The sequence below is a fragment of the Lepidochelys kempii genome, chromosome 1, assembly GCF_965140285.1.
Source record: "Lepidochelys kempii isolate rLepKem1 chromosome 1, rLepKem1.hap1, whole genome shotgun sequence".
Taxonomy (NCBI): domain Eukaryota; kingdom Metazoa; phylum Chordata; order Testudines; family Cheloniidae; genus Lepidochelys; species Lepidochelys kempii.
In genome coordinates this window covers 140140699-140168666 of record NC_136380.1, presented here as the reverse complement: position 1 = coordinate 140168666, position 27968 = coordinate 140140699, and the positions used below count along the sequence as shown (strand labels likewise).

Sequence of the window (27968 nt, the reverse complement as noted above, 5' to 3'; positions counted from 1 at the left end):
AAATGATTGTGGTACAAATACTTAGGGTGAAATCCTGACTTCACTGAAGTCAATAGGAGTTTTGTCATTGACCTCAGTGGGGCTGGGATTTCACCCTTATATCAGTGTGTTCTTCCTGCCCAGTAGTCCATGTCCTTCTGCTAGCACATGGAAGTCAGCTTGTGTGAAATATATTTAACTCTTGAGAACAGCAGGATTTATCTGCAGCACCTTCGATTCTTAACTCTCTTTTTATTCTTTCTAACATGCTTGATTATCTCATCCACACAGCTACGCTGGCATTGTCGCCTGGTGAGGTAAGTCCATTAAGCTTATCTGAATGTTATCTAAGTACTCTCTGGGACCAATTCTGCATTATGCTTAGCCAGTGAAATCCCACTGCAGTTAGCGGGAGCTGAGGGTGCTCAGCACGATGCAGGATTAGTCCCTGTGTTTGTGGCTTATTCTGTCTAAATATGAATTATGGGTGTAGGTCTTCTGCATTTGTTTGTTAATTACCAGATCATCTGAATGCAACCTCCCGGTAAAAATACAACACTGCGGGCTTGTCTAGAATGGAGATATTTGCACCAGCGTAACCACATTGATGCAGTTCCACTGGTACAAACCCCTAATGTAGATTCATGCTGCACAAGTGCAAAACACAGCTTGCATCTGTGTGACTTACTGCAGTAGGTTACCAGAGTAAGACACACGAGTGAAGGCTCAGTCTTGCACCCATGTGCACATTTATACTGGACAATTAAAAATTCCCAGGAGAGGTAGGTTCTCAAAGTGGGAGAGCACAAAGCTAGCTTTGTAAATATCATACAGAGCCACAATATCACAAATTATTTGTGCTTTAACAAGAATGGAAGGGGCATTAATTATGGTTCATTCTGTCCCATCATCCTTACCATACGTTCTGTAAAAAACACAATTTTCTGATATCACCCACGCTTGGTCAAGACATTAACACAATTTTGAAACACTGACTTACAAATCCCCATGCAATAATGCCATAATATATCATCCAATTTTGAGAATTGGTTCTAATTTATACTCTGTTAGGGCTAGATTCAGATCTCAATGGCACCAGTGTATCAAAACAGTATAATTCCACTGATGTCAGTTGAGTTACTTCGGATTTATACCACTTTAATAAAGGACAGAGTCTGGCCCTGAGTTTCAGAATACTGGTTCCTTAGCAGAGATGAATGTTGGAAGATTTACTTAAATATTTATGATGCATAAACAAAAATATGTAAATTTGATACATTAATGGAAGTCTCATGAACTCAAGAGTAATACTTTGCAGCGTTAGATGGCATTATTTATTTGGGGTGAAATTCACACCTATACAGTAAAACTTAAGTTTGGCGCATGAGTCTTCTCTGGCTCTTTGTAATGGGATGAATTTCACCCTCAGGTCCTGCGACTTCCTCGTTTAGGGACCATTTCTGTTTCCATTAAATGATAAAACTCTTATTGACTTCAGTGGAAGCAGGATCAGCCTTTGTAGCACACTAAAAGCTTTACATGTACTGTGAACAGACCCTAGGACCATAAATACAGCTGGTCTGATTTTTCCACTGCCTTGTGCCATCTTTTATACCTGCGCAAAGTAAGTGCAGAGCAGGAGTGAAGAGCTTCCCTAGCACAATGGTCGTGTTCTGCACTCACATTGAAGAGAGATACGTGACTACACAAGGTGCAAGGCTTTGGAGAATCAGGCCCAGTCTCCTCTCACCACATATGATAGCTGTGTTGGTTTCTTTTGTATTACATTAGGATGACCGCTTGGAGCACTGGCACAGTAAAGCTTGCAAATGTGATTGTCAAGGAAGTGCCAACTCAGTATGGGCCACCGGAACCAACAGCTTAGTGTGCATGCCAGGTAAGGGATTATTTCTCTCCAAGTTATGAGCCATGTACTTCACTGCCTTTCGCTCTATATCTTCTTATAGCACTATTTTCACTTGTTCTGACATCCTAAAATGCTACCCTGTACTGTCGGTCTGTAGCTTTTGAACTGAACATCCTATTCCCTTAGCACACAATGGGTCCTGTCTGATTCTGGATGATCAGCTCAGCCCCAGCGTACTGGATCAATGATGGGACTGCTCAGAAATAGAGTAGTAGATCTCAGCTGGCTGTGTTACTAACTGCTGTGGGTGCTATTGTGGTTTGTGTCATAGGGCAGCCCTCATGCTGAACCTCTGAGGGGTTGCCTACACTGCAGTCAGGGGGTGTGACTGCAGCACGTGGAGCCAGACCTGAGCTAGCTTAGATGTAGCTAGCGTGAGTACCCGTAGTAGTGAAGCCACAGCAGCATGGACTTCAGCGCAATCTAGCCACTGGAGTACAGAGCTAGTCCTGGGCAGCTTTGTACGGCCCACTTGGAAGCCTGTGCTGCCTAGCTTCACTGCTATCGGTGCTCACAGTCACTAGATTAAAGCTAGCTCGGGATGTCTACAGGTCATCGGAGCCAGAATTTCTCCTTAGGGGCTGGCACTGGTGAAGCCACCCAAGCTGCCAGCAGCTATCAATGCGGGAATTGAGGCAAATTGCCCGTGTGGATGAGGTCTAAGAAATCCCACCTGAAGAATTAGAATTATTCAAGCTCTGCCTTTTTTCAGCCAGTGTCTCCACAGGGCAATGGTGTTGAGGACTAGCCCTATAAAGTGGTTACGAATGGAAATTAAGGGGTATATGAAGGAAAAGGCCTGTTGATGAACTGGCATTGTGCTGCTGCCATGACCTCAGGGCCGAGTTCAGTATCTGCCACAGAAATCCTTCTCTTGCTCCCTGGGGCTTGGTGCAGAGGTGACTCACTTTGTCTTTGCATGGGGTGGGGAACACTAGACTGATGGTAGATTCATAGAGTTCAAGGCCAGAAGGGACCATTAGCTCATCTAGTCTGACCTCCTCCACATCATATCAACTTCCATCCATCTACCTCTGTATTAAGCCCAATAAACTTGTGTGTGACTAAGGCCTTGTCTACACTTACTGGGGGTTCGATGAGCAGCTATGGATGCATCAGTGGTTGATTTAGCAGGTCTAATGAAGACCTGCTAAATCGACCACCAGTTGCTCTCCCATCGACTCCTGTATTCCACCTGAATGAGAAGCACAAAGGGAGTCGACGGGAGAGCGTCTCCAGTCGACATTGTGTAATGTGGACCCCACAGTAAGTAGATCTGAGTATGTCGACTTCAGCTACATTATTCACATAGCTGAAGTTGTGTAACTTAGATCAATCTCCCCCCGTAGCGTAGACAAGGCCTAACGTGTTCCAGATGTGCATTAAAGGCATCCAGACTTGATTTGAAGACCTCAAATCAAGCTGGAAAATCCACCACTCCCCTTGGTAGTTTATTCCAGTGGACGGTGGTTAATCACCCTCATTGTAAAAAAAATTGGGCCTTATTTCTAATTCAAATTTATCTGCTACAGCTTCCAACCACTGGTTCTTGTTATACCTTTCTCTGCTAGGTTATCATTTATCCTTTAGTACCCACTATTTTCTCCCCAGTAATCAAGTCACCTCTTAGTCTAGTTTTTGACAAGCTTAACAGATTGAGCTCTTTAAGTCTCTCACTGTAAAGCATTTTCTCCAGCCCTCCAAGTTTTGTGGCTCTTTCCCGCACTCTCACTAATTTTTCAACCTCCTTTTTATACTGTGTACATCAGAACTATACATAGTATTTCAGTACTGATCTCACCAATGCTGTATACAGAGGTAAAATCACCTCCATATGGCTGCTCCAACTCCCTATTCCCCTGTTTATGCATCCAAGGATTGAATTAGCCTTTTTGCTGCAGCATTGTTCTGGGAGATCATGTTGAGATGCTTGTCCGTGACAACCCCCATTCTGGTATGGCCTGTATTTCTTAGATGTATAGCGTTTCATAGATTCGAAGGCCAGAAGGCAGCACTGCAGTCATGTACTCTGACTTCCTGTGTAACATGGGCCAAAGAACTTCCCCAGAATCATGCCTAGAGCAGATCTTTTAGAAAAACATCCAATCGTGATTTTAAAATTGTCAGTGATGGAGAATCCACTATGAGCACTGGTAAATTGTTTTAATAGTTAAGTGTTCTCGTTGCTAAAATTGACACCTTATTTCCAATCTGAGTTTGTGTAGCTTCAACTTTCAGCCATTGGATTGTGTTATACCTTGCTCTGCTTGACTGAAGAGCCCATTATTAAATATTTAATACCATGTCGGTACTTATACACTGTAATCAAGTCACTCCTTAAACTTCTCCTGGTGAAGCTAAATAGATTGAGCTCTTTGAGTCCATCACTATATGGCAGGTTTTCTCTGAACCCTTTCCAATTTACCAACAACCTTCTTGAATTGTGGGCACCAGAACTGGACACAATATTCCAGCAGTAGTGGCAGCTGTGCCAAAGATAGAGGTAAAATAACTTCTCTACTTCTATTCAAATTTCCCCTGTTTATACATCCCAGGATCACATTCGTTCTTTTGGCCATAGCATCACACTGGGAGTTCATGTTCAGCTGATTATCTACCACAACCCCCAAATCTTTTTCAAAGCCACTGCTTCTCAGGATAGAGTCCCGCACCCTGTAAGTATGGCCTACAATCTTTGTTCCTAGATTTGTATATTTACATGTACCCCTATTAAAATGCATATTGTTTGCTTGTGCCCAGTTAACCAAACAATCCAGACTGATCTAAATCAGTGTCCTATCTTCTTCATTATTTACCATTGCCCCAATTTTTGTATCATCTGCAAACTTGAACAGTGATGATTTTATGTTCCAAGTCCTTAATAAAAATGTTAAATAGCATAGGGCCAAGAACAAATCATTGTGAGATGCCACTGAAAACACACCTGCTCAGTGACGATTCCCTGTTTACAGATATATTTTGAGACTTATCAGTTAGCTAGTTTTAAATCCATTTAATGTGTGTCATGTTAATTTTATATCATTCTATATTTTTAATCAAAATGTTGCACAGTACCAAGTCAAACACATTACAGAAGTCTAAGTATATTACATCAACTGTATTACCTTTATCAATCAAACTTGTAATCTCATCTAAAAAAATATGTAGCAGTTTGACAGGATCTATTTTCCATAAACCCATGTTGATTTGCATTAATTACATTATTTTCCTTTAATACTTTATTAATCATCTCCTGTATCAGCCACTCCATTTTCTTGCCTGGGACTGATGTCCGGCTGATAGGCGTATAATTACTGTGGTCCATCCCACTTACCCTTTTTAAAAATTGGCACAGCTTTAGCTTCCAAGCTTCTGGAATTTCCCCAGTGCTTCAAGACTCATTGAAAATCAACATTAATGATTCAGTAAGCTCCTCAGCCAACTTTCTGATGCAAATTATCTGGACCTGCTGATTTAAAAATGTGTAGCATTAGTAGCTGCTGTTTAACATCCTCCCGAGATACTAGTGGAATGGAAAGAGTGTTATCATCACCATATAATGAGGCTATATCATCTGTTTTTTCCCCAAATACAGACCACAAATATTTATTGAACACATCTACCTTTTCTGCATTACTACTGATAATTCTATCATTTCCATCTAGTAATGGACCAATATTGTGGTCAGGGTTCTTTTTTGTTCTTAAAATATTTCAAAAATTTCTTCTCATTGTCCTTAACTCTGCTAGCCATAGATTTCCCCTTGTGCCTCCTTTCTTCTCTTATCTGTTTTTCACAATTCCTAACTTCTGATTTATATTCATGACTATCAGCTTCCCCATTTTTCAATTTGCTACATTTTTTTAATAGCTGACTTCTCTTCCCTTCCCTTCTAAAGCAGGGTGGTGTTGTTTTTTAACCAGTATAACCTTCTTGCTCAATTGTGGAATTGCTTTTTGGGGCATCTAGTAAGGTGTTCTTAAATGATTCCAAATGATCATTCACATTTTTCTGATTAAATTCTTCCTCCCAGATAATTTGCCTAATAATTGTTTTCAGCTTTGTGAAACTGGCCCTATTAAAGCACCAAGTACACATATTACTGGTCTGGACTTTATTCTGCATTTGACTGTATTAAAATGTACTGTGTATCAATGTTCCCAGTTTATCAAGTGATCCATATTGCTCTGTATGATTGCTCTGTCCACATCATTGTTTATTATGCTACCAACATTTGTGTCAAATGCAAATTTTATCAGCAGTGATTTTATATTTACTTCTAGCGTATTGCTGAAAGGGTTGGATAGCATCAGGCCTAGTACTGATCTCTGCCAATCCCAGGTAGAAGCACTTCTTTTCAGTGATGATCCCCCACTGACAACTCCTTTTGAGATCTATCAGTTAGCCATTTCTTAAACCATTTTGCATGTGCTTTGCTATTACACTGTTCTAATATTTTAATCAGAATGCAGCGTTGCCAGCCTCAGAAATCATGAGTCAAACCATCTCAAAATCCTGACACTGGCCCAAAAATAATGAACATTTTAAAAAGAAGACTATAGTGTGGTTTTGGTCTGTCATTTTTTTGATTTGTGAACTTCCCCTACCATCCCCAGTGTGTGGGTCTAAGATAATTAGTCTTGCCCACTCTCTCAAATGTATTGGATAAGGTGATTTTGACCCCTGCTCCAGGAGCGGTCACCCCACATCTATCCATACCATGCCCAGCAATTAATCTTGTCCCTCAGGTCAGCCCCCCCACCTCCATCAACCCCAACCCCAGTTCAGCATAGCCATCAGTCCAGCCACCCCCCATCAGCCCTCACCCCCTCAGTTCAGCCCCTACACCCAGCTTCACCTCTGCTCCGCTTGGGGTTCTTCACTGCCCTTTCCCAGGCTGGGGGTGGATTCCAGGTGCTCTTCACCCTCTAGCTCTTCCCAAGCCAGATGCTGCAGAGGGCGGGGGGGAAGGAGGGGGAAAGCAGGGGAATTGTCCTGTCCGTATTTCTCACAGGAGGGTGAGGGAGAGGAACTTTGCTGAGATGCTGGGCTCTTTGCTCCCTCCTCTGAGAACTGCGAGTGCAGAGAGAGACTCTGCTGGCTTCTGGCAGGGGTGCTGGTGCCTCTCATGCCATCATGGGACAGACTCCAGAACCCCTGAAATCCTGTCACTTGCAAGAGCTGGCAATACGGAGAATGTTGTGTGGTAATAATACTTATAAAAGCCTCGGTATCTACACAGATACCTTTATCACTCAAACTTGTGATCTCAAAGAATGAAATCAGGGCTGTTTGACGGCTACCATAGGCGAGGGTACGATGGGAATTAAGTACTGTATTTAGACAGCTCCATTGTGAAGAACATACTTACATGTCTGAGGAGAACAGAATGATAAAAGATTACATCATTTTACCGAGAAGGCTCTTTTACTGTAAAAAAGAGTCTCACTGGTAGAAATAACAAAATTGTGCTGGGGTTCAAATGAACAAACACAGAATTTGCATAATGTAACTGCCTAGAATTTATAATGAGCCTAATTCTCCATGCGCTGCACCTCACGGAGCCATTCACACCTGCACAGAAGGTGCACAACGTGACTGGAAAATGCTGCCTTCTCAGACAGCAGAGTTTTAGCCTCACTTTGCCCAGATATAAATGGCTACAAAATGTGCAAGGCAGCGGAGAATCAGGCCCATGAGGGCTAGCATTCAGGGGAGCAAAAGTGGTCCCCATTAAAGTCTTTACAAACAACTCCGCAAGTAATTAATATTACTACAATATTCCCTCGTTATTTCGTATCTATTTACTATCTATTTGCAAAAGCAAAATGTAAAGGTGTTAATGACGACCACTTAGCTTGTGCCGGTTTGTACAAACAACAAACTCAAAGAGCAGCAGAGCTGTCACTCTGCTATCCCAGTCAGTCTCCTTATGCCTTTGCAACACTGCCTCTCACAAGCTTAACTATCGTGGGCGGAGCCATTCCAATAACCACTTTAAGAGTTTTCTTAAGGTCAGTGATAACAGCATTAAATAAATTAACTGGTTGGTCCTGGCAGCCTCCAGACATCTGTTGAGTAGTTCTCTGTCTGTGACAGTCTTCCAGAGCCGAAGGTGACCTCTTAATTGTATTATGGCTGGGTGATCTACGGATTAGTGTTACTAAAAATAAAATTGTTCTGTCTTCCATCCCTCACGTTCAAGATAAGCCTGCCAAGTAGTAAATGTGTGGGGCCACTTAAGTCCAGTCTCAGTTTGCGGTTTCTTACACAAAGGGGACAACTTATTTTAATGCTGTGGAAAAGCTGGTTATGTTGTGAATTGATCACAAGAAGACTGCTATAAACCCACTAGATGGTTTAACTCCTGCCAGTGGGTCACATCAGCCCTGAAGGGAGATGAAAGCTAATTTCCATTGTCTTTTGATTTTTTTTTCTTTTGATGTCATAAAAAAGGCAAAGTTTGTGCAACTCAGAGGAGAGGGGAGGGGAAGGACTATCTATCCCCCACCCCAGTGCAGCGGGTGGAGGGAGCCTTTTGTTTCCTACACACAGTCAAGCAGAATTTCCTCTCCCCGCCCCGGAGACCATCAAACAGTCAGACACTGTGATAAGAAGCTCACCCCACTTCCTGGCTGTAGCTCCCTTTGTCATCTCCCAAGCAGCTATCATAGACTTTACTTGGACATTCCCACCCTTGGGTGGGTATTATAGGCTTTGGCAGTGCACTGCAGCTGCCTCAGTGTCCCTGTTTTGGCTGGAGACCCTGCCATCCCCAGCCTCTGTACTGCCTCTGGATCCTTGGTAAGGGTAGGCAGACAGCTTATTTCCCTGGCCTGGGCTTTTGTACTGGGAGAATGGGAAGTCCCTTCAAAACAGTGGTTCTTGTCACTCCACTGCAGTATAAGGCTGTCTCTCACCCTCCTTCTCCTCAGGTATTTCTCTGCATACACCGGGAAGGTAACTTGATTACTGTTGGATACTGGCAGCTCTCCTGTTCCAGTCCATGTGTTCCCATTTGGCCCATTCAGAGGGCAGGACAGTACCTGGGAGCTATAAGGATATGTTTGCACTGCAGTGTAATCACTCAGGCTCAAGCCTAACTCACCTTCTGTCTACACACACTTTGCGCTAACCTAGGGCTTGGATCTAGGCTCCCAGCACCCCACAGGATAGAGATTCCGAGCGTGAGTCAAGCCAGAACCCTGGGTTCAAGTCCTATTGCTTTGCAGTGTAGATGCAGCCCCACTGGACTTGTGCTCTGGGAGTCCGCCAAAAGTATCCCACAGGCGACTTTCTTTGTGCTCCGGACGGGCAAATTTATGGGATAGTCAAGTTTTCCCACTCTGCACCAAAGGCTAAGGGCTACAGTGGCCGCATTTTGGGAGGATGCTTGGAAATCTGGGATATGGTTGGTTGGACTGGGACCCGCACTGTAGGCGCAGGAGCACCAGGTTGAGATTCAGAATTCAATAATTCCTAACCTCGGGTTACAAACGAGTGTAGATGCTCAAGTCCTAGGTTAACAAACCTAGGGTCAGGGACAGGGCTGGCTCTCGGCACCAGCAAAACAAGCAGGTGCTTGGGGCGGCACATTTCTAGGGGCGGCATCCCGGCGCCGGCCATGCCGCCCCTAGCAATGTGCCCCCACCGCCCCAGCTCCCCTCCACTCCGCCTGCTCCCCTGAGCACGCCGCCGCCGCTCCGCTCCTCCCCGCTCCTGCCCAGGCTTGCCGCACGCTAAACAGCTGTTTGGAGCAGCAAGCCTGAGAGGGAGGGAGGAGAAGCCGAGTGGCGGCACGCTCGGGGGAGGTGGGGGTGGTGGAGCGGAGGAGAGCAGGGGCGAGGAGTAGTTCCTCTACCCCCCTCCCTTCCGCTCTGCCTGCTCCCCTGAGCACGCTACCTCTCCTTTGCCTGAGAGGGAGCGGGGAGAAGTGGAGTGGCACCGTGTTCAAGGGAGCAGGCAGAGCGGAGGTGAGCGAGGGTGGGAGGTTGCAGGGGGGGGGCCGCAAGAAGCAATGGGGGCGGGGAAATGCAGCACACCCGGGGGAGGAGGTGGGGCCGGGGATTTGGAGAAGGGGTTGGGAAGGGGTGGGGTTGGGGGCGCAGCCAGGGGCGGGGGGAGCACAAAAAGAAAAGCAGGGATGGCCAAAAATTTTTTTGCTTGGGGCGGCAAAAATCCTAGAGCTGGCCCTGGTCAGTGAGCTTGAGTTCTACTAAGCCGGGGCTTGCGTTACAGTATAGACATCCCCTAAGAGGTCTGGTGAGCAAGATCCAATGATTCAGAGCAGTCTGAGTCAGTCAGGAGAGGAGAGCTGCCAGAGAGAGTGAGAGGGGCTGGATCCTGAGAGAAAGCTGAAGGCAGGAGAGCAGCAAGAGAGTTTTTCCAAGCCAGAGAGCCAGAGCAGGAGGGCTGGAGAGAGCTGAAGGCAGGAAGAGCAGAAGCAGGACAGGGAGATGCCTGCTGGCTTGAAGCTAGAGAGCCAAGGGCCAGGCAGGGAAGCCGCGGAGGGGCTTATCCACTGACCTCTCCAGGGCCAGACAGCTGGGCCCAGAGTAACCATGAGAGGGCCAGGGGGAATGTGGAACTGCTGCCGGAGAAAAGATTATCTCCCAGCAGAGAGGCTGTGGAGGGTTGGGCTCTCACTGGGATGGCTGTCCTGGCAGAGGGACGGAGGTGTGGCAGAAGACACTGGGTATGGTGAGAATTAAGGTAGGTCATCAGAACTACATGCAGTGGGGTGATATGGACTATGGTTTATTATGGACTGTTTGCACTACATGTAGTTAATAAACTATGCTGATGGACTAGAAGATAAACTTGTATGAGTTACTGGGGACTCAAAAGGGAAACTGAGGTGAGGGGCCACTGGCAGGACATCCCTGAGGCCAGGAGGGGGTGCCCAGGAAGGAGCCTTGTGGTTACAACCCCTAATTTGAGTTGAAACCTCAGCATTGTTCATATCCCCTTTTTTCTGAACTCCCTGAAATCGTCTCCTATACACGTCGGGATTACTTTAAACTTTTGCAACAATCCCTAGAGACCCCTCTGTCCATAAGGGTGAAAATGTCCAAAGCCTTTATCCCTGGCAGTAGTGGAGCCAGATACCGTACCATGGCCTCCTGCCCCACCCCCCCATTCAACTCACACCCCATTTCAAAAGTATCTAGAAACACATCCATGTCACCACCAGCCCCCCCCAAAGTGAGGAAGTAATTTGGAGTCTGTGCCACCCACTGGGCCAGGTACGTGGGGTCTGTCTTCACCTATCAGATTAGGGTTTCGCTGGCACAGCGAATGTACAACTTCAGCAGATGTTGATTCTTTCCCTCTCCTCACTCCCCTTATGTTGGTGCTGGTGCTGCGACTGTTGCTGCTGGTCTTTATGCTGCTGGTCCCTCTCCAGCTGAATCCTCTCTTGGTCCACCTGTGGACCTGTCCAAATTCCCAGTTGCGGTGAGGCAACCCTCTTCCCAGCTTCCCTCCAGGGAGTTGGCTCCAAGATCTCCTAGGCCTGCTGGCCCCTCTGCCAGTGGGCCGGATGTTCCCTGCAAACCTGGACCATCATTCCTCTTCTGATCTTGAGAATCCAACAAGTCGACTAGCTGTTTCTTTGTCTGCGCATCAGTGCTGAGCTGCCTTTCTCTGCATAGCTCAAGCAGCTGACCTTTCTTCAGCTGTCCATAACTCATGTTCACCTCTCTTTTTGCTATTCTTTTCCTGAGAAGACTATAAAACTTTACTCTGTGCTTCCCCCTTCTGTGCTACTTACTTCCACTGCAGTAGGCACTAATGGCAAGTTACACTGCCATAGAGCTCACATATGCTGCCACCATATATGTCATAGGTCAGGGCAACTGCACGCATATTCCCCCTCAGTGCTCCCTGAAGGCACCCACTCTAGGCTTCCAGCTCCTCAGCCATCACCTCTGTTCAGTAGAGACCCGCATCTCTCTCTCCTGAGCAGGGTTTTTCCAGGCTGCACAGCTCCCTGCCCACACTGTAATATCCCCAGCAAGCCAGACTGACTACACAGGCCAGCGTCTGTGCTTGGCTTGCTCTCCGAAGGCTATAAATAGTGTAAGTGTCAGCAATTACACATTATCACACAGCTCTTCGCAAGTACACATATTCATTCTTATGGTGAAATCACTACAGAGAAAACATATTGAAAATAATAAAAGAACTTACACACACACTAAAAAGCTTACCAGAGATCACCCCAACTCCAGCCTCAGGCTCTAGTACCTGGCAGTCCTTCAAAACCCACAACTGGGTTTCCCCCAAGTTCATAACTGTCTCAGTTTCAGAACCAGAACCCATGACTAGTTCAGCCTTTTCTTTATACAGCTTGGGCCTTTAATCTTGACTTCATGGTGTGACTTCTCACTCAGGACACCTAGAACTGCAAGCCACTGTGTTACCCCACCGCCTTAGCAGGAGTAAGCTTTGCTGATAAACTATGTGTCAATCCCATGACACACCCAGCTGTTTGCCTGGCCAGCAAACTCCTCAGGACTCAGCCAGTCCACACCTTGCCTTGTAGGTAGCAATCAGCAAACCCGAGTTCCCCAGAGAGGTCACCCAGCAGTGCCCAGTCCCTCTCACTGGACACACACAGGAGTTATTAAGTTTGCTGCCTCGAAAGGGACAGAGTATGCACCAGCCTGTTAGGTTGGCGGAGGACTCACCCTCTGCCGTTAATACACAACATCGAGATGGGTTTTGTAATAAAACAAACAAAGAACAGAGACATAAGTGATACTAAGCACAAATGTAAGACAGGTGTGGTTTCAAATAAAACACAACACCCTTTCTGGTGACTAAAACTTCATTTAAGCACATTACAATCTTTGCCTAAGCAGTTTTCTTACTTATGTCAAATTACCAGTGTATCTTGCCTTTCAGGTCAAGAGGGTCCAGCTTTCATAGGCTCAAAGGGTCCTATGCTCTATTATTCCCTCAGTGATGGATCCCTAAAATGTCTCTTTGCCCACCCCCACCATATTACCCAAAGACTGTGTCCCTGTTTCAAGAGCCAGGAAGTTTTCCTGGGGTGCAGATTCTGTCCCCTGGTGTGTTTGTAAATGGGCTTCTTCCCTACTCCTCTAGCGTAATGGCTTTGTTCATCTTACATGGAAGTGTCTTTCTATTGTCCTCTGCCTGTAACCAAGCAGGTCAGACAGGTACATACACATTCCTTTGTCTAGGGCAGTCTGAGGTCATGCACTGCCTCCCAAATACATTTTAAGAACGTATTTCCAGCGCACATCTATAACTTTTCATATACAGGCTGGACGCACATCCTGCAATGATTTTTTCCTTTGAGAGCTACATTATGACAATAACTTGTTGGGGCAAGGAGTGCATCAGATTGATGTCAGTTACAGTACGGGGAAGCCTTCTGCCAGTTGGCACTGAGGCGTTCCGGGGGTGTGTGTGTCACACGTGTAACAAGTGATTCATAAATAATTACCCTCTCGTGAGGGCATAGTTTCAGAAGGCTGGGGAGTTGCATAACCGGAGGTTTGGAATTTCATTCACCTCTTCCCAGGTAGTCCCAGGAAATCCACTGCACATGTATCGTCCCAACAGTCTGAGCTTGTCTGTTACATTTTCAGTATTCACAACCTCCCACCCCAACAATCAATCCCGGCCCATGATAATACATAAAACTATTTGTTTAATACAGTGGATCTCAAAGATCCTCTAACTCAATTCACTAAAGGCGCCCAAAGCTATTGCAGGAAAGTCTGTCACAACATGCTTGACAGCATAGTTTTGGAATTTAAAGCAGTTCATGTTTTCAGTTATTATCCACAAGCTTTTATAGGCTGGTATTTCCTTGCCTGGAGGAAGGAGGGATGGCAGCTACTCGTTTGTAACAGAAAAATATGTTAATGAGATATTTACCTGCCAAAATATGTTAATGAGATATTGAACTTATGTTTGCACTGCTCTACAGTGACTGTAGGAAAAGTACTATAGGGACTAGAGTCCAATTATGCTCTGGAAGAGCATAATACAGAGCATTATAAGAGCATTATACAGTTAGACACAGATTTGTTGTTAAGGGGTTATGCTGTGCTTTCAAATGTGATTCAGAAAAGTGTCCGCCATGCCCCAGTTTCCCAGAATTATCAGCTCCCAGGAAGGAACATTGAATACAGAGCGCCACATGCCACCAAAGGGTTTGACTCCCTTTTTCAGCCACGCCAGTCAAATTAGGAGCTTCTTCCACTCTTTTCCTGTTCCCAATCTCAGCTTCCTCTCTGAGTCCCAATGTGCCTTCCCTGTCTTTGCAGGAAGCAGTCAGTGAGCAGAGGTAGGGGGCCAGGGAGGGAGCTGCAGTGGCTAGGAAAGGGGTCTTGAGAGGGGCAGATCCCCAATGGGTGGGAATGAGGAGAGAACAGGCTTCTTCATAAAGAATTCTCTTTCCTGCATAAAGCTTTCAAAGCCCAGCAGTGGTGCTATTGCAGAGACCCCTTCCTTCTTGCTGGTCTCCCCGATTCCTTGGGAGTCCCCAGCTGTTCCCTCCTCCCTAGGGAAGGAGACGGTCTTCGTGTCAGAAGAGCATCAGAGAAAAACAGCCTTGGAAGGAAGGAAGAGTTGGGGTGGGCGGGTATCTCTGGGGCAGCCGGAGGCTGAAGGAGGGAGCAGCTGGAGGCTCTTTTAACTATCCAGCTCCTGTTTGCAGTTAGTAACGTGATGTGCTGGCTGTTTGTCACATCCTCTTTCTTCGTTTCTATTTCATCTTTTATTCGTGTGAGCAACAAGTAGTCCTTCTGACCTTGGGAAATTCCAGGTTGGTGGCTGAGCAGACGGGCTGGAATTGATTTAATCCATTTCTAGAGGATAGTGCTGCTGCCCACGGTAAATGGGCTGATCCATGCCCTCGTGGTGTGAGCATTACTGGCACCTGGGAGAGCCAGGTTTGAGTCCTAATTGCAGCCCTTAGCACCTAGAACCTTCTTACGCAAATAGTCCCATTGCCCTCAACATGGCAGGGGGACAAAGGCAGCCCAAGCAGGTCTGCTTGCACCTGGCCTCGCTAAAGCCCTTCTGCTAGCTGGGAGTAACCCTTACTGGTTCCAAAGAGACTTTAATTTGAGCTAGAAGGATGAGATCCTGCAGGCAGGAGTGGAAAAATGAAAGCAACCTCAGGGGGATCCTTCAGTAGAGAAGACCCCTTCAGCAAGGGGAGCAACGGCGGAAGGATTATTATACATAGCTCAAAACTGGAGGCCTTGCAAACATCCCACAAGGTCAGAGGAAGAATCTCATGAAAGCAAAGCCCCATGAGTCCACCTTAGGGTGCTTCTCACAAATCCTGCAGAAGCGAGTCTCAGAGCCTGGGTCAGCTGACTCGGGCTCATGCTACAAGGCTAAAAATAGCAGTGTAGGTGTTCTGACTTGGGCTGGAGCCAGGGCTGTGAGAGCCAGAGGGGGAAGGATCTCAGAGCCCAGGCTTCAGCCTGAGCAGGAACATCCCCACTGCTATTTTTAGCCCCATAGCAAAAGCCCTGTGAGCCCCAGTCAGTTGACCCCAGGCTCTGAGACTTGCTGCGGCAGGTCTTCTTTTGCAGTGTAAATGTACCCCCTCCCCCACTGGGGACGTGGTGTGCAATGTCTGTGCAAGGTTAAGAAGGAGTTGTTAAAATAAATGAGTGCATCAGAGAGTTGAAATGATGAGAAGGGACTCCCCTCTCCCCATGAGTTCTGCTGTGCACTTTTTATGTTGCTGAGACTCCTCAGTGGCAGAGTGAAATGAAGCCTGCAGCTCCGCAGGTGTCCATGCGTCTGTTGCAGTTTATGATCTGGCCTAACAGTGTGCCACCACCATGCCAGAGGAGAGCTGACCGTGTGAAAACACGGCTTGAATCCACACGCCACAAACACTCTGAGCAAACAAAACCAGGCAATAAAAGCAGCCGGACTTTCCTTGGATTAAACTGCTCGTTTCTCTTGCAGAGTGTCCCTATCATAAACCCCTTGGGTTTGAGTCAGGAGCGCTTCCTTCCGACCAGATAAGCTGCTCCAATTCAGAGCAGTACACCGGATGGTATACTTCATGGACTGCAAACAAGGCCCGACTTAATGGCCAGGGTTTTGGGTAAGCCTAACATCCCTGCAAGTGCATTACAATGTTGAGTGCTGTGCAGCAATTCAACCAAGCACGATGCAGAGTTTTAGGAGTCTTGATACTAACGTTACAAAGCAAAAAAAAGGGGGAAATGAAGTAAAGTGAGAGGAACAAAAGGTGCCTTAAATATTCAGTGGCATTTCCACCTGCTTATACCAGGGCTGAATCTGTTTCAGAGAATGTCGTCTCGCCAAGGCCATTCCTAGTACATTTTCCAATAAAAAGCTGGAGTCTTAGGCCCAGACTATGGTACCACTGTAGTCACTGGAGTTTTGCCCCGGACCAAAAGATTTGTGCTAAGATTTTCAAACATGACCAGTGATTGGACTCCTCAGTTTCTCGCTGCCTAACCCGAGACACCTTATTTTCAGAAAGTGCCGACCACCTGCTCGCTTTCAGTTGGGCACCTAAACATGGAGGTACCACAAATCACTAGTCATTGAAAAAAATTCTTGTTCTTGACCCTTAATGGATCAGTTCCTTTGCATTCCTTCCTTTCCTGTCTGATTCCCCCGGGACTAACACCTGTACTGTATTCTTTGATTTGCCTGCTTCCGACAGGTGTGCGTGGCTCTCCAAATTTCAAGACAATGGGCAGTGGCTGCAGATTGACATGAAAGAGGTCAAAGTTATCTCCGGGATACTCACACAGGGGCGCTGTGATGCAGATGAGTGGATGACAAAATACAGTGTGCAGTACAGGACTGATGAGAATCTGAACTGGATTTACTACAAGGACCAGACAGGAAACAACAGGGTCAGTGGGAGGAGCATTTTGGTGAAAATGGTTTTAAGCTAAATGCAGATTTTGGCTCACAATGGGTGATATCCCATGTGGAACACCAAGAATAACCCTTTGTGCCATTAAATCAAATTAAGTTATAAGAGCGACTATGGGCCAGACTTTCTTGCACCTACACTCGGCTCAGAGCTGGAAGGAAGGGTGTTAGCTAGTAGATTGCATTCCTTGATGCCAGTGCTGGTTTGTAACCCCAGACCTCAGCAATACTAAAAGAAACTGCCAGGAAGCTCTAAGATATGCCTCTGGTGTGACATATCTTAATGAACCCCCACCAGTGGAGGATTTGGCATAGCAGAGTTCTGCTTCACCACATCCTGATATGTCCTTTCCCAACCCATTCACCAGCCTACAACAGGGGTGGGCAGATGGCGCAGGACCCAGATCTGTCACAGCTATGCCAGCAGGGAGTTCTCCTCCTACAGTGGAATTCTCTGCTGGCCTTATGCAGCCATTTCCTTTGTACCATTATAGAGAATCCAGCCTGAGAAATCCAACTCATGTACGTGCAGGGTAAGGAAAGACTGGGATTATGCTCACTCTTGCCAGGAGCTCTACTAATTTGACCCCTTGCCACTTTCTGTTTAGCAAAGCCGTAGCTATAAATATGCAAATTGACCAATATAAATAAAGAGGCATGAGAAAACACAGAGGAACACCCAAAACAGAGTAAAAAGAAGGGAAACAAAGGCCTGCATCCCTCAAGGGCAGGAACCCCTTGTAGCAGATCTTACTTTAATTACAACAAAAGGAAACCACACAGTGATCCCTTACTATTGGATGGAGGGAGACCACCAGGACCCTGGGTATTCCCTGTTTTAAGTCCAGAGACTAGTTTGCAAACTGGTAGAATCGGTGGCACTGTAAGGAACTTTTCAATCACAACCCCAGTCTCTTTTCGAAATCCGACCTCAACGTTGTGCTCTTGGGAGGACGGAGATCATTCAGTAATACTTTGTCAGCGTTAGATAAGGGCAATGTCGTTAGATGAAAGCTGGTGGATTACAAGTGACTGCCACTACAGCAAATAATATTTGGGAGTTTTTGTCAGAGGGACTCCCGTAATATAAGCAGTCAGACATAACAGCAACTAGGGAGCGAAAGGAGTCTGAATGGGTCTTGTGTGAACCAGGTGTACACAGGATGAGCTCTCTGTAGGGCGTGAAGATCAGGAATTTCACAGGAGCCGGAGGTTATGCTTTCCCCAGGAACATCTTGGGATTTGTGATGAAATCTGGTGAAATCTGGCACAATTTTAGAAGGCCAAACAGTTTTCTTTTAATGGCGGTACTGGATTCCAAAATTAAGTACAGCAGGACAGGGAAGCCGGCACAATCTTCAGAAAGTGTTGCACCGCTGTGTTAACCCTCAGGCCAGCTGGAGCCCCGAGCGTCACAGAAGCCAACCTCATTCCCTGTTCAGCTTGCTGCTAGCAGCGGGGCATGTATAGGGCTGCACAGAGCAGCGCTCATTCAAAACATTGCCTTTGAGAAAAAAGTGGAGCTCAGCCTTGTCGTTGTTTAAATACACAATCAGTGACACCCCTTACGGCAGCTGGCAGTGTGACAAAGCCAGGCCAAATTGCAAAGGGGAACCTGCCCAGTGCGCTGCAGTAGCAGGGGAACAAAGCACAGAATGCAATCCACACCCCGAGTCTGAAGAGGAGATGTCTCACATTCTCCCAAAATACACAGGTGGCCTGACTCTCATTGACACTATGTCATCTTTACTGTGTTTCAGAGGGGTGGCAAAGAGCCCTAGTACAAATGCGAACCAGGCCCTTCGAATTAAAAATGGCAATTCTTCACTGCCCTTCTTGGGTCACTTTTGTTTAAAAACAGTGTGTTTTTTTGGGGGGGGACAAGAACAATAGGTCTGAATCTCCCCAGACTTACACTAGTTTTACACTGTTGTAACTCCACTCCTGATGCTTTATGCTGACTTGGTGCTAGAGTAACTTTAAACCAGTAGGCAGAATTGCACCATTCACTGTCGAAATGGAAGAGGTTTGTTGCGAATGACCAATATTGTCATCAGCACTGCCTGGTGCATACTTCACACCACGTCATTCAGCAATTCACATTCTTGGCTTGCGAACTGGTGAGCGTGAAAATGGATTGTCACATAATCTGGGGAAGGAGGAGATCTAGCTCTTTAACCCACTCTGCTCTGTGCTAACCTGCCTTTTTGTCTCTCGGTGTTGTGTAGGTTTTCTATGGAAACTCAGACAGATCATCCATTGTCCAGAATCTCCTGCGCCCTCCGATTGTTTCCCGCTACATCCGATTAATACCGCTAGGCTGGCATGTACGCATTGCCATCAGGATGGAGCTGCTGGAGTGCATGAGTAAATGTGCTTAAAGTCCAACCATGCGTGGTTTTCAAAGGGGTGCAAGGAGAGTCCCTAGCAAAATGTAGAAAGACAATAAATATAATGATGAGGGTAGCAAAGATGGGCTCGATTTTACCATAACAACTCGCAGCCTGCACAATAGGGCTGCCCAAGGATGGAAGTCAGAACAGAATCTGGCCCCAGTTAGTTTTGTTGAAACTGATTTCAGGAGCTGAGCTGTGTGGAGAGCCCCAGTTTTGTGTCTTGAAATTGTCATAGTGAAAACACAGGTTTGGGGCAATTTCATCTGCTCTCAGCAGAGCAGGAAAATGTTGAACCTGCTGCCCTCATTCCAGAGGCCAGAACAAAACGTTTACCAAAAAATCTCCCCCCTCAAGACCAATATTTTTTCACAAGGGCTGCAGTGTGTCCTCACTTTCCACTGATGCCAACGGGACTTGCATCTGGGAACTAAAGTCCAGCAAAGACTTAATTAGATTTTTAAAAAACCTTTGCATATGATTTCACACAGCTCCAGTTTCTGGTTATAATATAGTTTAGTTGCTAATCTCCTCTTGCGTAACATTAAAAGAAATTGTACTCTATGTTTACTAAAAATGGGTTAGAGGTTTAAAGTGTATTCAGTAAGAGTTTAGAGGGTTGCTTAAAATTATATTTGATGAACTGTAAATGTGATTTGAACATTTAGGTGTTTATGAGTAAATAATGAAAGCAAGCTCTTCATTATATATGTGTATTGCTCCCACAAATATATATACAGTGTAAATGCTCATCCTGTAAATTGAAGGGCTTTCTGGAATTGAAAAGGATTTTAACAGCACATAAAATAATAAAGCCAAAGTTTATTATAGAAGTTTCTTGATTTTTGAGGGAGAAACATTAGCAAAATAAGGAAAATTGGCTATACCATTTTTATCATGCTTTTTCAGCCTAGATGGATGGCTTCTTTCATTGTTGCCTATTCTTAATTTATCGTACAGGACTTGCTAGAGTAGATCAGACTATAATTCTTTCAGGTCCAGGATCTTGCCTCTACCAACGGACAACCAGCAGTGCTGTACATGGTGGGGGTGAGCGGCACAGGGAGAAGGAATTATTTCCAGATTCCTGTCATGATCACATTATGTGAAACTTGAACCCACCAGCACATGACTCAAAATGTTGTTTTAGACTTAACAACTAAATCAAATGCTTTTCATATCCAATCTTTGTATGTACATAGTTCTGTTCACCCGAAGTACTTAGAATACTTTTACAGGCATTAAACAAATTTCACACTATACCTGTGACGTAGGTAAGTATTTTTAGACTCATTATACACTGACTTGCTAGTGCTCACACAGCAAGCTAGTGCCAGTACTGGCCGCCTGACTTAGGCCAAAACACTCCATAGAGTTGCATAAGATCTTGTTCCTCATGCAGGCATCAGACCAAGCAACCAATTCCACCTCCACAGCCTGTTGGATTCTGGTGCTACTGGGCTATGCAGATAGTAAGTATAGATGGTGATGCTGTGTTTCTAGTGTAATGCACTGGTGTGTAGATGGACAAAGAGGGGACCTTGCAGCACACTCATCAGTGGGTTACACTAGTTCCTGGCTTCCCAGTCCCTCAGGAGGAGTCACCAGAGGCCACTGAGCCTCCTGAGCAAGTGAGTGTTTTAGGTCAGCCAGAAGGAGTAGCATATCTCATTGCTGGGGAGGCAGGGAATGTGAAGAAGTGGGATGGGACCCATAATATTAATAGGCTTTATACAGGGCCAAGTAAACCTAGGGCTGACCTAGAGCTCTACTGCGCTAAATACACTCCCTTTTTCAAGATGAACTTTACCTACCATCACCAAACCCACTTCTATTGTTGGGTTACTCACAGTTCTCTGTAGTTGTTATGAATTGAATGAACTCTGTTGTCAGCCAGCCTCACCAGCTCCCCATCATTTCCTCCTGCAGATCAGTAACAAGTGTGTTCAATAAATGGCAACCCAGCTAGTAACGTCTCACCATTGTGGGGTGCAACCATTCGCTCCAATTGTTTCCCATTCATTTTAATACAACCTTGCATTACCTATGTCAGGTCAGGACACCCAAACCTTCTACCTGAAGGTAAACCTGTGATAGCAGCCAGAGCCCCGCACCAAAGTGTACTGAAAGGTTCCTACTTCATCACTGCACTTTGACCCGTTATTAAGATTGGTAAAGAAGCACAACTGAAATTGTTCATCAGTTCTGGAGAAGCACCTGCAGTATTACACATTGGATGGGCCCCTCATCAAAGCCTGGGTTTGTTTAAAAAAATCCCTCTCTCTACTCTTGGCGTGCTGCTTACTCCCACTGGAACCAATTGCAATGCTCTCTGCCTCCTCTTGCTATGGGCTCAATCCTGCCGCCTCGAACGCAGCCCCATATCACACTGTATGTTCTGATGGTGTCATGGAACGGTTTTGTGGGTTTCTCACATAGCTGACTGCAGAAATCAGTCAGCAGCAAAGGACCAATTTGCAGGAGAGCAGGTTTGTGCCCACAACACTTTGTAGATCCACCAGTGAGAATTCCTTGAGATAGACAGGGCCTTAGATTACTGTGGTGATTGTAATCATTACCCAACCAGCTTTATGCCTAAAGTGGGATTATGACAGCTACTTCAGGGCTAATAGTTTTTACAGTTTCTGCATCAGTCTCAAAGGACTCAAGGAAAATTGAACACAAAGGGGGAAGAAAGAGAGAAAGAACAGCAACAAAGGCCAGGCTGACAACTCACCAGTGACGACAACTTTACAAGTCTGTATATATTCAGGATATTACTTAATGGGGGGGACGTGAGATGTGACAAAAATGTGGAACACACCTTTTGCTGCAGTTAATTCATCATGCTTTATTCATTCATGGTGGCAGATGGGGTGTGGTACATGGTTCGTTTGAGGCCCCTGATAATAAATCAGAAATGTAAGAACTATCTGCTGCTCTGGCAAGTTTGCAGACTTCTGCTCTTTTGCAAGAATAGGCTAACGGCTGCAGTGCTACAGGAAACACCTTTCATCATCAGCGTGGGGTGTTTCCTGTCATGTTTTCGTTGGCCTCTTGCCTCCCAAGCATAACTTTTAAAAAAAAAAGGGGGGAGGGGGTTCCCCCCCCATGGAGAAAGTCCATTCTTTAGCAGCAGGTTGGAAAGTCTTGTTTTGCCATCTTTTGTGTGAAGGAGGTTTCTAACATACCATGCTAGGTGCACAGAGCCCAGCCATGGCCTTCCCAGAACTCTCCCTGAAGCCAAAGGGAATTCCACATGCACAGCACTTACAGGACTGGTTTCTGGGGCAACGAAATGCCACTGGAACATTGCAAATAAAACAAAATTTTGATGGGGTTTCCCTGTTTGAAATAACCGTAGCCCACCTATAAAACGAGGCTGAGAGCCCAAGTGTTTCTTGGCCCAAGATAGTAACCACCGAGTTAGCAGATTGCACCCTTGTTTTATGATTACGTTGAAATGTCTTATTCCTCTTACTGTTGTTAGCTACTACTCCCCACCTGTCCCATCCCATGTCCACAGCAAACATGTCCTCCTCAGCGCCTGATCTCCACCCCTCTGAATCTCAGACCTCTCCCTTCCTCTGCTCTTCCTTGCACCTCAGCAAAGCTTGGCTCTATTTTCCCCAGAAAGTGCAATTCCCTTTTTAATTTAAACCCTATTAGATCTCCATGGGTCGTGAAGGGGACTGCGTGGGATGGGGGGCAGCAGTCGGGGCAACAGTTTCTGTTGTGGGCGTGTGAAAGGGGAACGAGCCAACTGGCCTGGGGGACTGCGCACAGTGACTACTGAGCAAGATGTATCTAACCTCTTAACAGGGGAGACCGACATAGACACCCTGCACCCTGATTGGCTAATAATGGCCTTCAGGCAGAGTACAGTGCTCTGTATGCTGTCTGGTTGCCGAGAAAAAAATGGAGTTATTATGCAAGTCGCACACCTTTCGCAAGTGAAGGGAGCACCGTAATGTGAAATAAATTCTTGATTAGTGGTAAATAACTGAACTGTGCTCTTAGCAGATTAGATCATTGTAGTCACTGGAGCCTAATAAATAGCACATCAGAATTCAATGGGTTCTTGCTCTACTATATAATAAAATGAACGCTGGGCAGGAGTAGAGTCTGGGCAGGGAGTCCCTGTGTTAAACCTCTCCTCAAAACACACCCCTATGCTTGTCACTATTCCCTCCCTTCACACAAAATGATAAAGTAGCATGAAGAGGCACATGCTAAATTTCCCAGCTCACTTACTTAAAAACATAGGAACGGCCATACTGGGTCAGACCAAAGGGCCATCCAGCCCAGTATCCCGTCTGCCAACAGTGGCCAATGCCACGTGCCCCAGAGGGAGTGAACTGAACACGTAATGATCAAGTGATCTCTCTCCTGCCATCCAGCCCCACCCTCTGACAAACAGAGGCTAGGGACACCATTCCTTACCCATCCTGGCTAATAGCCATTAATGAACTTAACCATCATGAATTTATCCAGTTCTCTTTTAACCCTGTTATAGTCCTAGCCTTCACAACCTCCTCAGGCAAAGAGTTCCACAGGTTGGCTGTGTGCTGAGTGAAGAAGAACTTCCTTTTATTTGTTTTAAACCTGCTGCCCATTAATTTCATTTGGTGACCCCTAGTTCTTATATTATGGGAACAAGTAAATAACTTTTCCTTATTCACTTTCTTCACACCACTCATGATTTTATATACCTCTATCATATCCCCACTTAGTCTCCTCTTTTCCAAGATGGAAAGTCCTAGCCTCTTTAATCTCTCCTCATATGGGACACGTTCCAAACCCCTAATCATTTTAGTTGCCCTTTTCTGAACCTTTTCTAATGCCAGTATAGCTTTTTTGAGATGAGGGGACCACATCTGTACGCAGTATTCAAGATGTGGGCATGCCATGGATTTATATAAGGGCAATAAGATATTAAAAAAGGGATAGAGAATAAGATGGAGAATGATTCCTAACATCCTGTTTGCTTTTTTGACTGCCGCTGCACATTGCATGGACGTCTTCAGAAAACTATCCAGGATGACTCCAAGATCTGTCTTCTGATTAGTTGTAGCTAAATTAGCCCCCAACATATTGTATGTATAGCTGGGGTTATTTTTTCCAATGTGCATTACTTTACATTTATCCTCATTAAACTTCATTTGCCATTTTGCTGCGCAATCACTTAGTTGTGTGAGATCTTTTTGAAGTTCTTCACAGCCTGCTTTGGTCTTAACTATCTTGAGCAGTGTAGTATCGTCTGTAAACTTTGCCACCTCGCTGTTTATCCCTTTCTCCAGATCATTTATGAATAGGGTGAATAGGATTGGTCCTAGGACTGACCCTTGGGGAACACCACGAGTTACCCCTCTCCGTTCTGAAAATTTACCATTTATTCCTAACCTTTGTTCCTAGACTTTTAACCAGTTCTCAGTCCAAGAAAGGATCTTCCCTCTTATCACATGACAACTTAATTTACATAAGAGCTTTTGGTTAGGGACCTTGGCAAAGGCTTTCTGGAAATCTAAGTACACTATGTTCACTGGATCCCCTTTGTCCACGTTTGTTGACCCCCCGCAAGGAACTCTAATAGGTTAGTAAGACTTGATTTCCCTTTACAGAAACCACGTTGACTTTTGCCCAACAATTTATGTTCTTCTATGTGTCTGACAATTTTATTTTTTACTATTGTTTCAACTAATTTGCCCTGTACTGACGTTCGAATTACCAATCTGTAATTGCCAGGATCACCTCTAGAGCCGTTCTTAAATATTGGCGTTACATTAGCTATCTTCCAGTCACTGAGTACAGAAGCTGATTTAAGGGACAGGTTACAAACCATAATTAAAAGTTCCGCAATCTCACATTTCAGTTCTTTCAGAACTCTTGGGTGAATGCCATCTGGTCCCGGTGTCTTGTTACTGTTAAGTTTCTCAATTAATTCCAAAACCTCCTCTAGTGTCACTTCAATCTGTGACAATTCCTCAGATCCATCACCTACAAAAGATGGCTCAGGTTTGGAAATCTCCCTAACATCCTCAGCCATGAAGACTGAAGCAAAGAATTCATTTTGTTTCTCCGCAATGACTTTATTGTCTTTAAGTGCTCCTTTTGTATCTCGATTGTCCAGGGGCCCCACTGGTTGTTTAGCAGGCTTCCTGCTTCTGATATACTTAAAACACATTTTGTTCCTTTTTGAGTTTTTGGCTAGCTGTTCTTCAAACTCCTTTTTGGCTTTTCTTATTACATTTTTACATTTAATTTGGCAGTGGCTATGTGCCTTTCTATTTACCTCACTAAGATTTGATTTCCACTTTTTAAAAGATGCCTTTTTATCTCTCACTGCTTCTTTTACATGGTTGTTAAGCCATGGTGGCTCTTTTTTAGTTCTTTTACTCTGTTTTTAAATTTGGGGTATACATTTAAGTTGAGCCTCTATTATGGTGTCTTTGAAAAGTGTCCATGCAGCTTGCAGGGATTTCACTCTAGTCGCTCGCTGTACCTTTTAAATTCTGATTAACTAACCTCATTTTTGCATAGTTCCCCTTTCTGAAATTAAATGCCACAGTGTTGGGCTGTTGAGGTGTTCTTCCCACCACAGGTATGTTAAATGTTGTTATATTATGGTCACTATTTCCAAGCAGTCCTGTTATAGTTACCTCTTGGACCAGATCCTGAGTTCCACTCAGGACTAAATCGAGAGTTGCCTCTCCCCTTGTGGGTTCCTGTACCAGCTGCTCCAAGAAGCCGTCATTTAAAGTACCGAGAAATTTTGTCTCTGCATTTTGTCCTGAGGTGACCTGTACCCAGTCAATATGGGGATAATTGAAATCCCCTGCTATTATTGCGTTTTTTATTTTGATAACCTCTCTAATCTCACTTAGCATTTCATCGCCCCATCAGTGTCCTGGTCAGGTTTTATTGCTTATTGCTGCACCTCATCCTTTGTCTACATTTTTCTCTTTAGCTCAGACATTTAATGGGCCTGGGAACAGGCTTGCTTATTTAAATGTAAATAATAGCACCACAATTATTACTACAGGAGGAAACTCTGTTCTGGTCCCACCTCTGCTACTGACTTGCTACATAACCTTGAGGAAGTCACTTAATCTCTGTCTCATCTGTAAATAGGGATAATTAAGGCTAAGATTTTGTCACGGATATTTTTAGTAAAAGTCAGGGACAGGTCATGGGCAATAAAGAAAAATTTATGGAAGCCGTGACCTGTCCCTGACTTTTACTAAAAATATCTATGACAAAATGGGAAGCCCCTGGGCAGCTGCAGGGGTCCCTGACCATCCATGGGGCTTTTGAGTTTCAGGGTCCCCCTCCACCACAGCTTGGAGCTGTGGGGATTCCCCTGCAGCTCCCAGCCACTGTGGGCTGAAGTCACGGAGATCTTTGGAAGTCATGGATTCCGTAACTTCCGTGGCCACCGTGACAAAATCATAGCCTTAAGGATATCACCTCACTGGCTGTTGAGAGGCCTAATTAAGTGGTCAGAAAGTACTTTGAGAACTTCATTTTTGTTGCTCCAACTCAACATGAGTGCAAAGCATTAAAGTAACAGCGTGACTGATAATGTGATGAAAGCACAGTAAAATGAGCCAAAATACATTTATTAAAATCCAAAGCTATTCCTAATACAGCTTTTTATTAACATATCAGTGTCATTCTAACTCACTGACGTAAGTGTCTCCATGTACAATCAAACCAAATTGCAGCAGGAAAGACTGGAAGAAATGGAGTGAGGTAGTGCTGAAAAAGGAATGTGCTGGGAGTGGAAATTCAGCTGGTAAGTATTGGTGACAACTTTTAAAACCCTGTCACTCATAATGACTTTGAAATAGAAGCAGTGAGAGCCTGACCTTGAAACGGCTTGCAATTTAATTAGATCAATTTTTAGCCTGGAAGGACTATAAAGTGACAAACAAGGTCACTGTGTTGAGTGGTCAAACCAGCCTGGACACTGAGTTGCCAACTATAAATTAGGCAATAAGCATCTGCCCGAGGCCTTCCTATTGAACTACTATACACCACTTATCTGAGCCAATGACCCTTCCCTCCTAATGGCTACAGGATGGAATTTTCCTTTCCGACTGTGGGAGAGAATTGAGACCACTTCTCTCTCTGTCTTAGCTGTTGGGAGGGAGACATCACCTCCTTACCTAGCTCCCGGGGAAGAGGGAGAGCCTGTATTTCCAATCTCTTCAAGGAGGGCTAGGCTCCACTCTTTCCCAGTCCTTTATGGTTGCCAGGAGGACACACACAGCTGAGCTGGAGAGAGAAGTCAGTCAGAAGAAAAGGAAATTAATCCAAGCAGTTCACTTATGATAAGAGATTTTCTCTCTGTAGGGGATATAGGAAAAGGAGATGAGCAGATAAAACAGCTGAACACCAAGTACGTTGTGAGGTCGATAAATGAGGAACACAGCAAGGAAAGGTTGTAAGAGTAAAGCTAAACAAGAGAGCTAGAGGAAATAGAAATTTCAAATGGATTTCTGGCCACCAGCATTTGTGGGAATTTTGGTTGTTAGGCCTGTGGTACTGGATGAAATGAAAGCTACAAGAGCAGTGGTTTGCCTGCTTCAAAAGTGAACTAAGCCTAGTTAAATGAAGGCATCAGCCAGTGTGGTGGTTTGTTAGCACTGGCAGAAGCACTTACTACTTGGGGGCGGTATTGAGGGTAACTCACTCCAGCCCACGGGGAGCTGACAGCTCTGCAGAAACAGCACACTCCACATCCT

General features: G+C 45.2%; 1 protein-coding gene across 1 annotated transcript; it reads left to right on the top strand.

The window, feature by feature from the left end:
* The first annotated feature begins 245 nt into the window (after positions 1-245).
* RS1 (retinoschisin 1) lies at positions 246-19209 on the top strand. Its single transcript, XM_073327760.2, has 5 exons — positions 246-296; positions 1771-1876; positions 15878-16019; positions 16611-16806; positions 19057-19209. The coding sequence occupies exons 1-5, from the start codon at positions 246-248 to the stop codon at positions 19207-19209; spliced, it is 648 nt and encodes a 215-aa protein (XP_073183861.2).
* The last annotated feature ends 8759 nt before the right edge of the window (positions 19210-27968 follow it).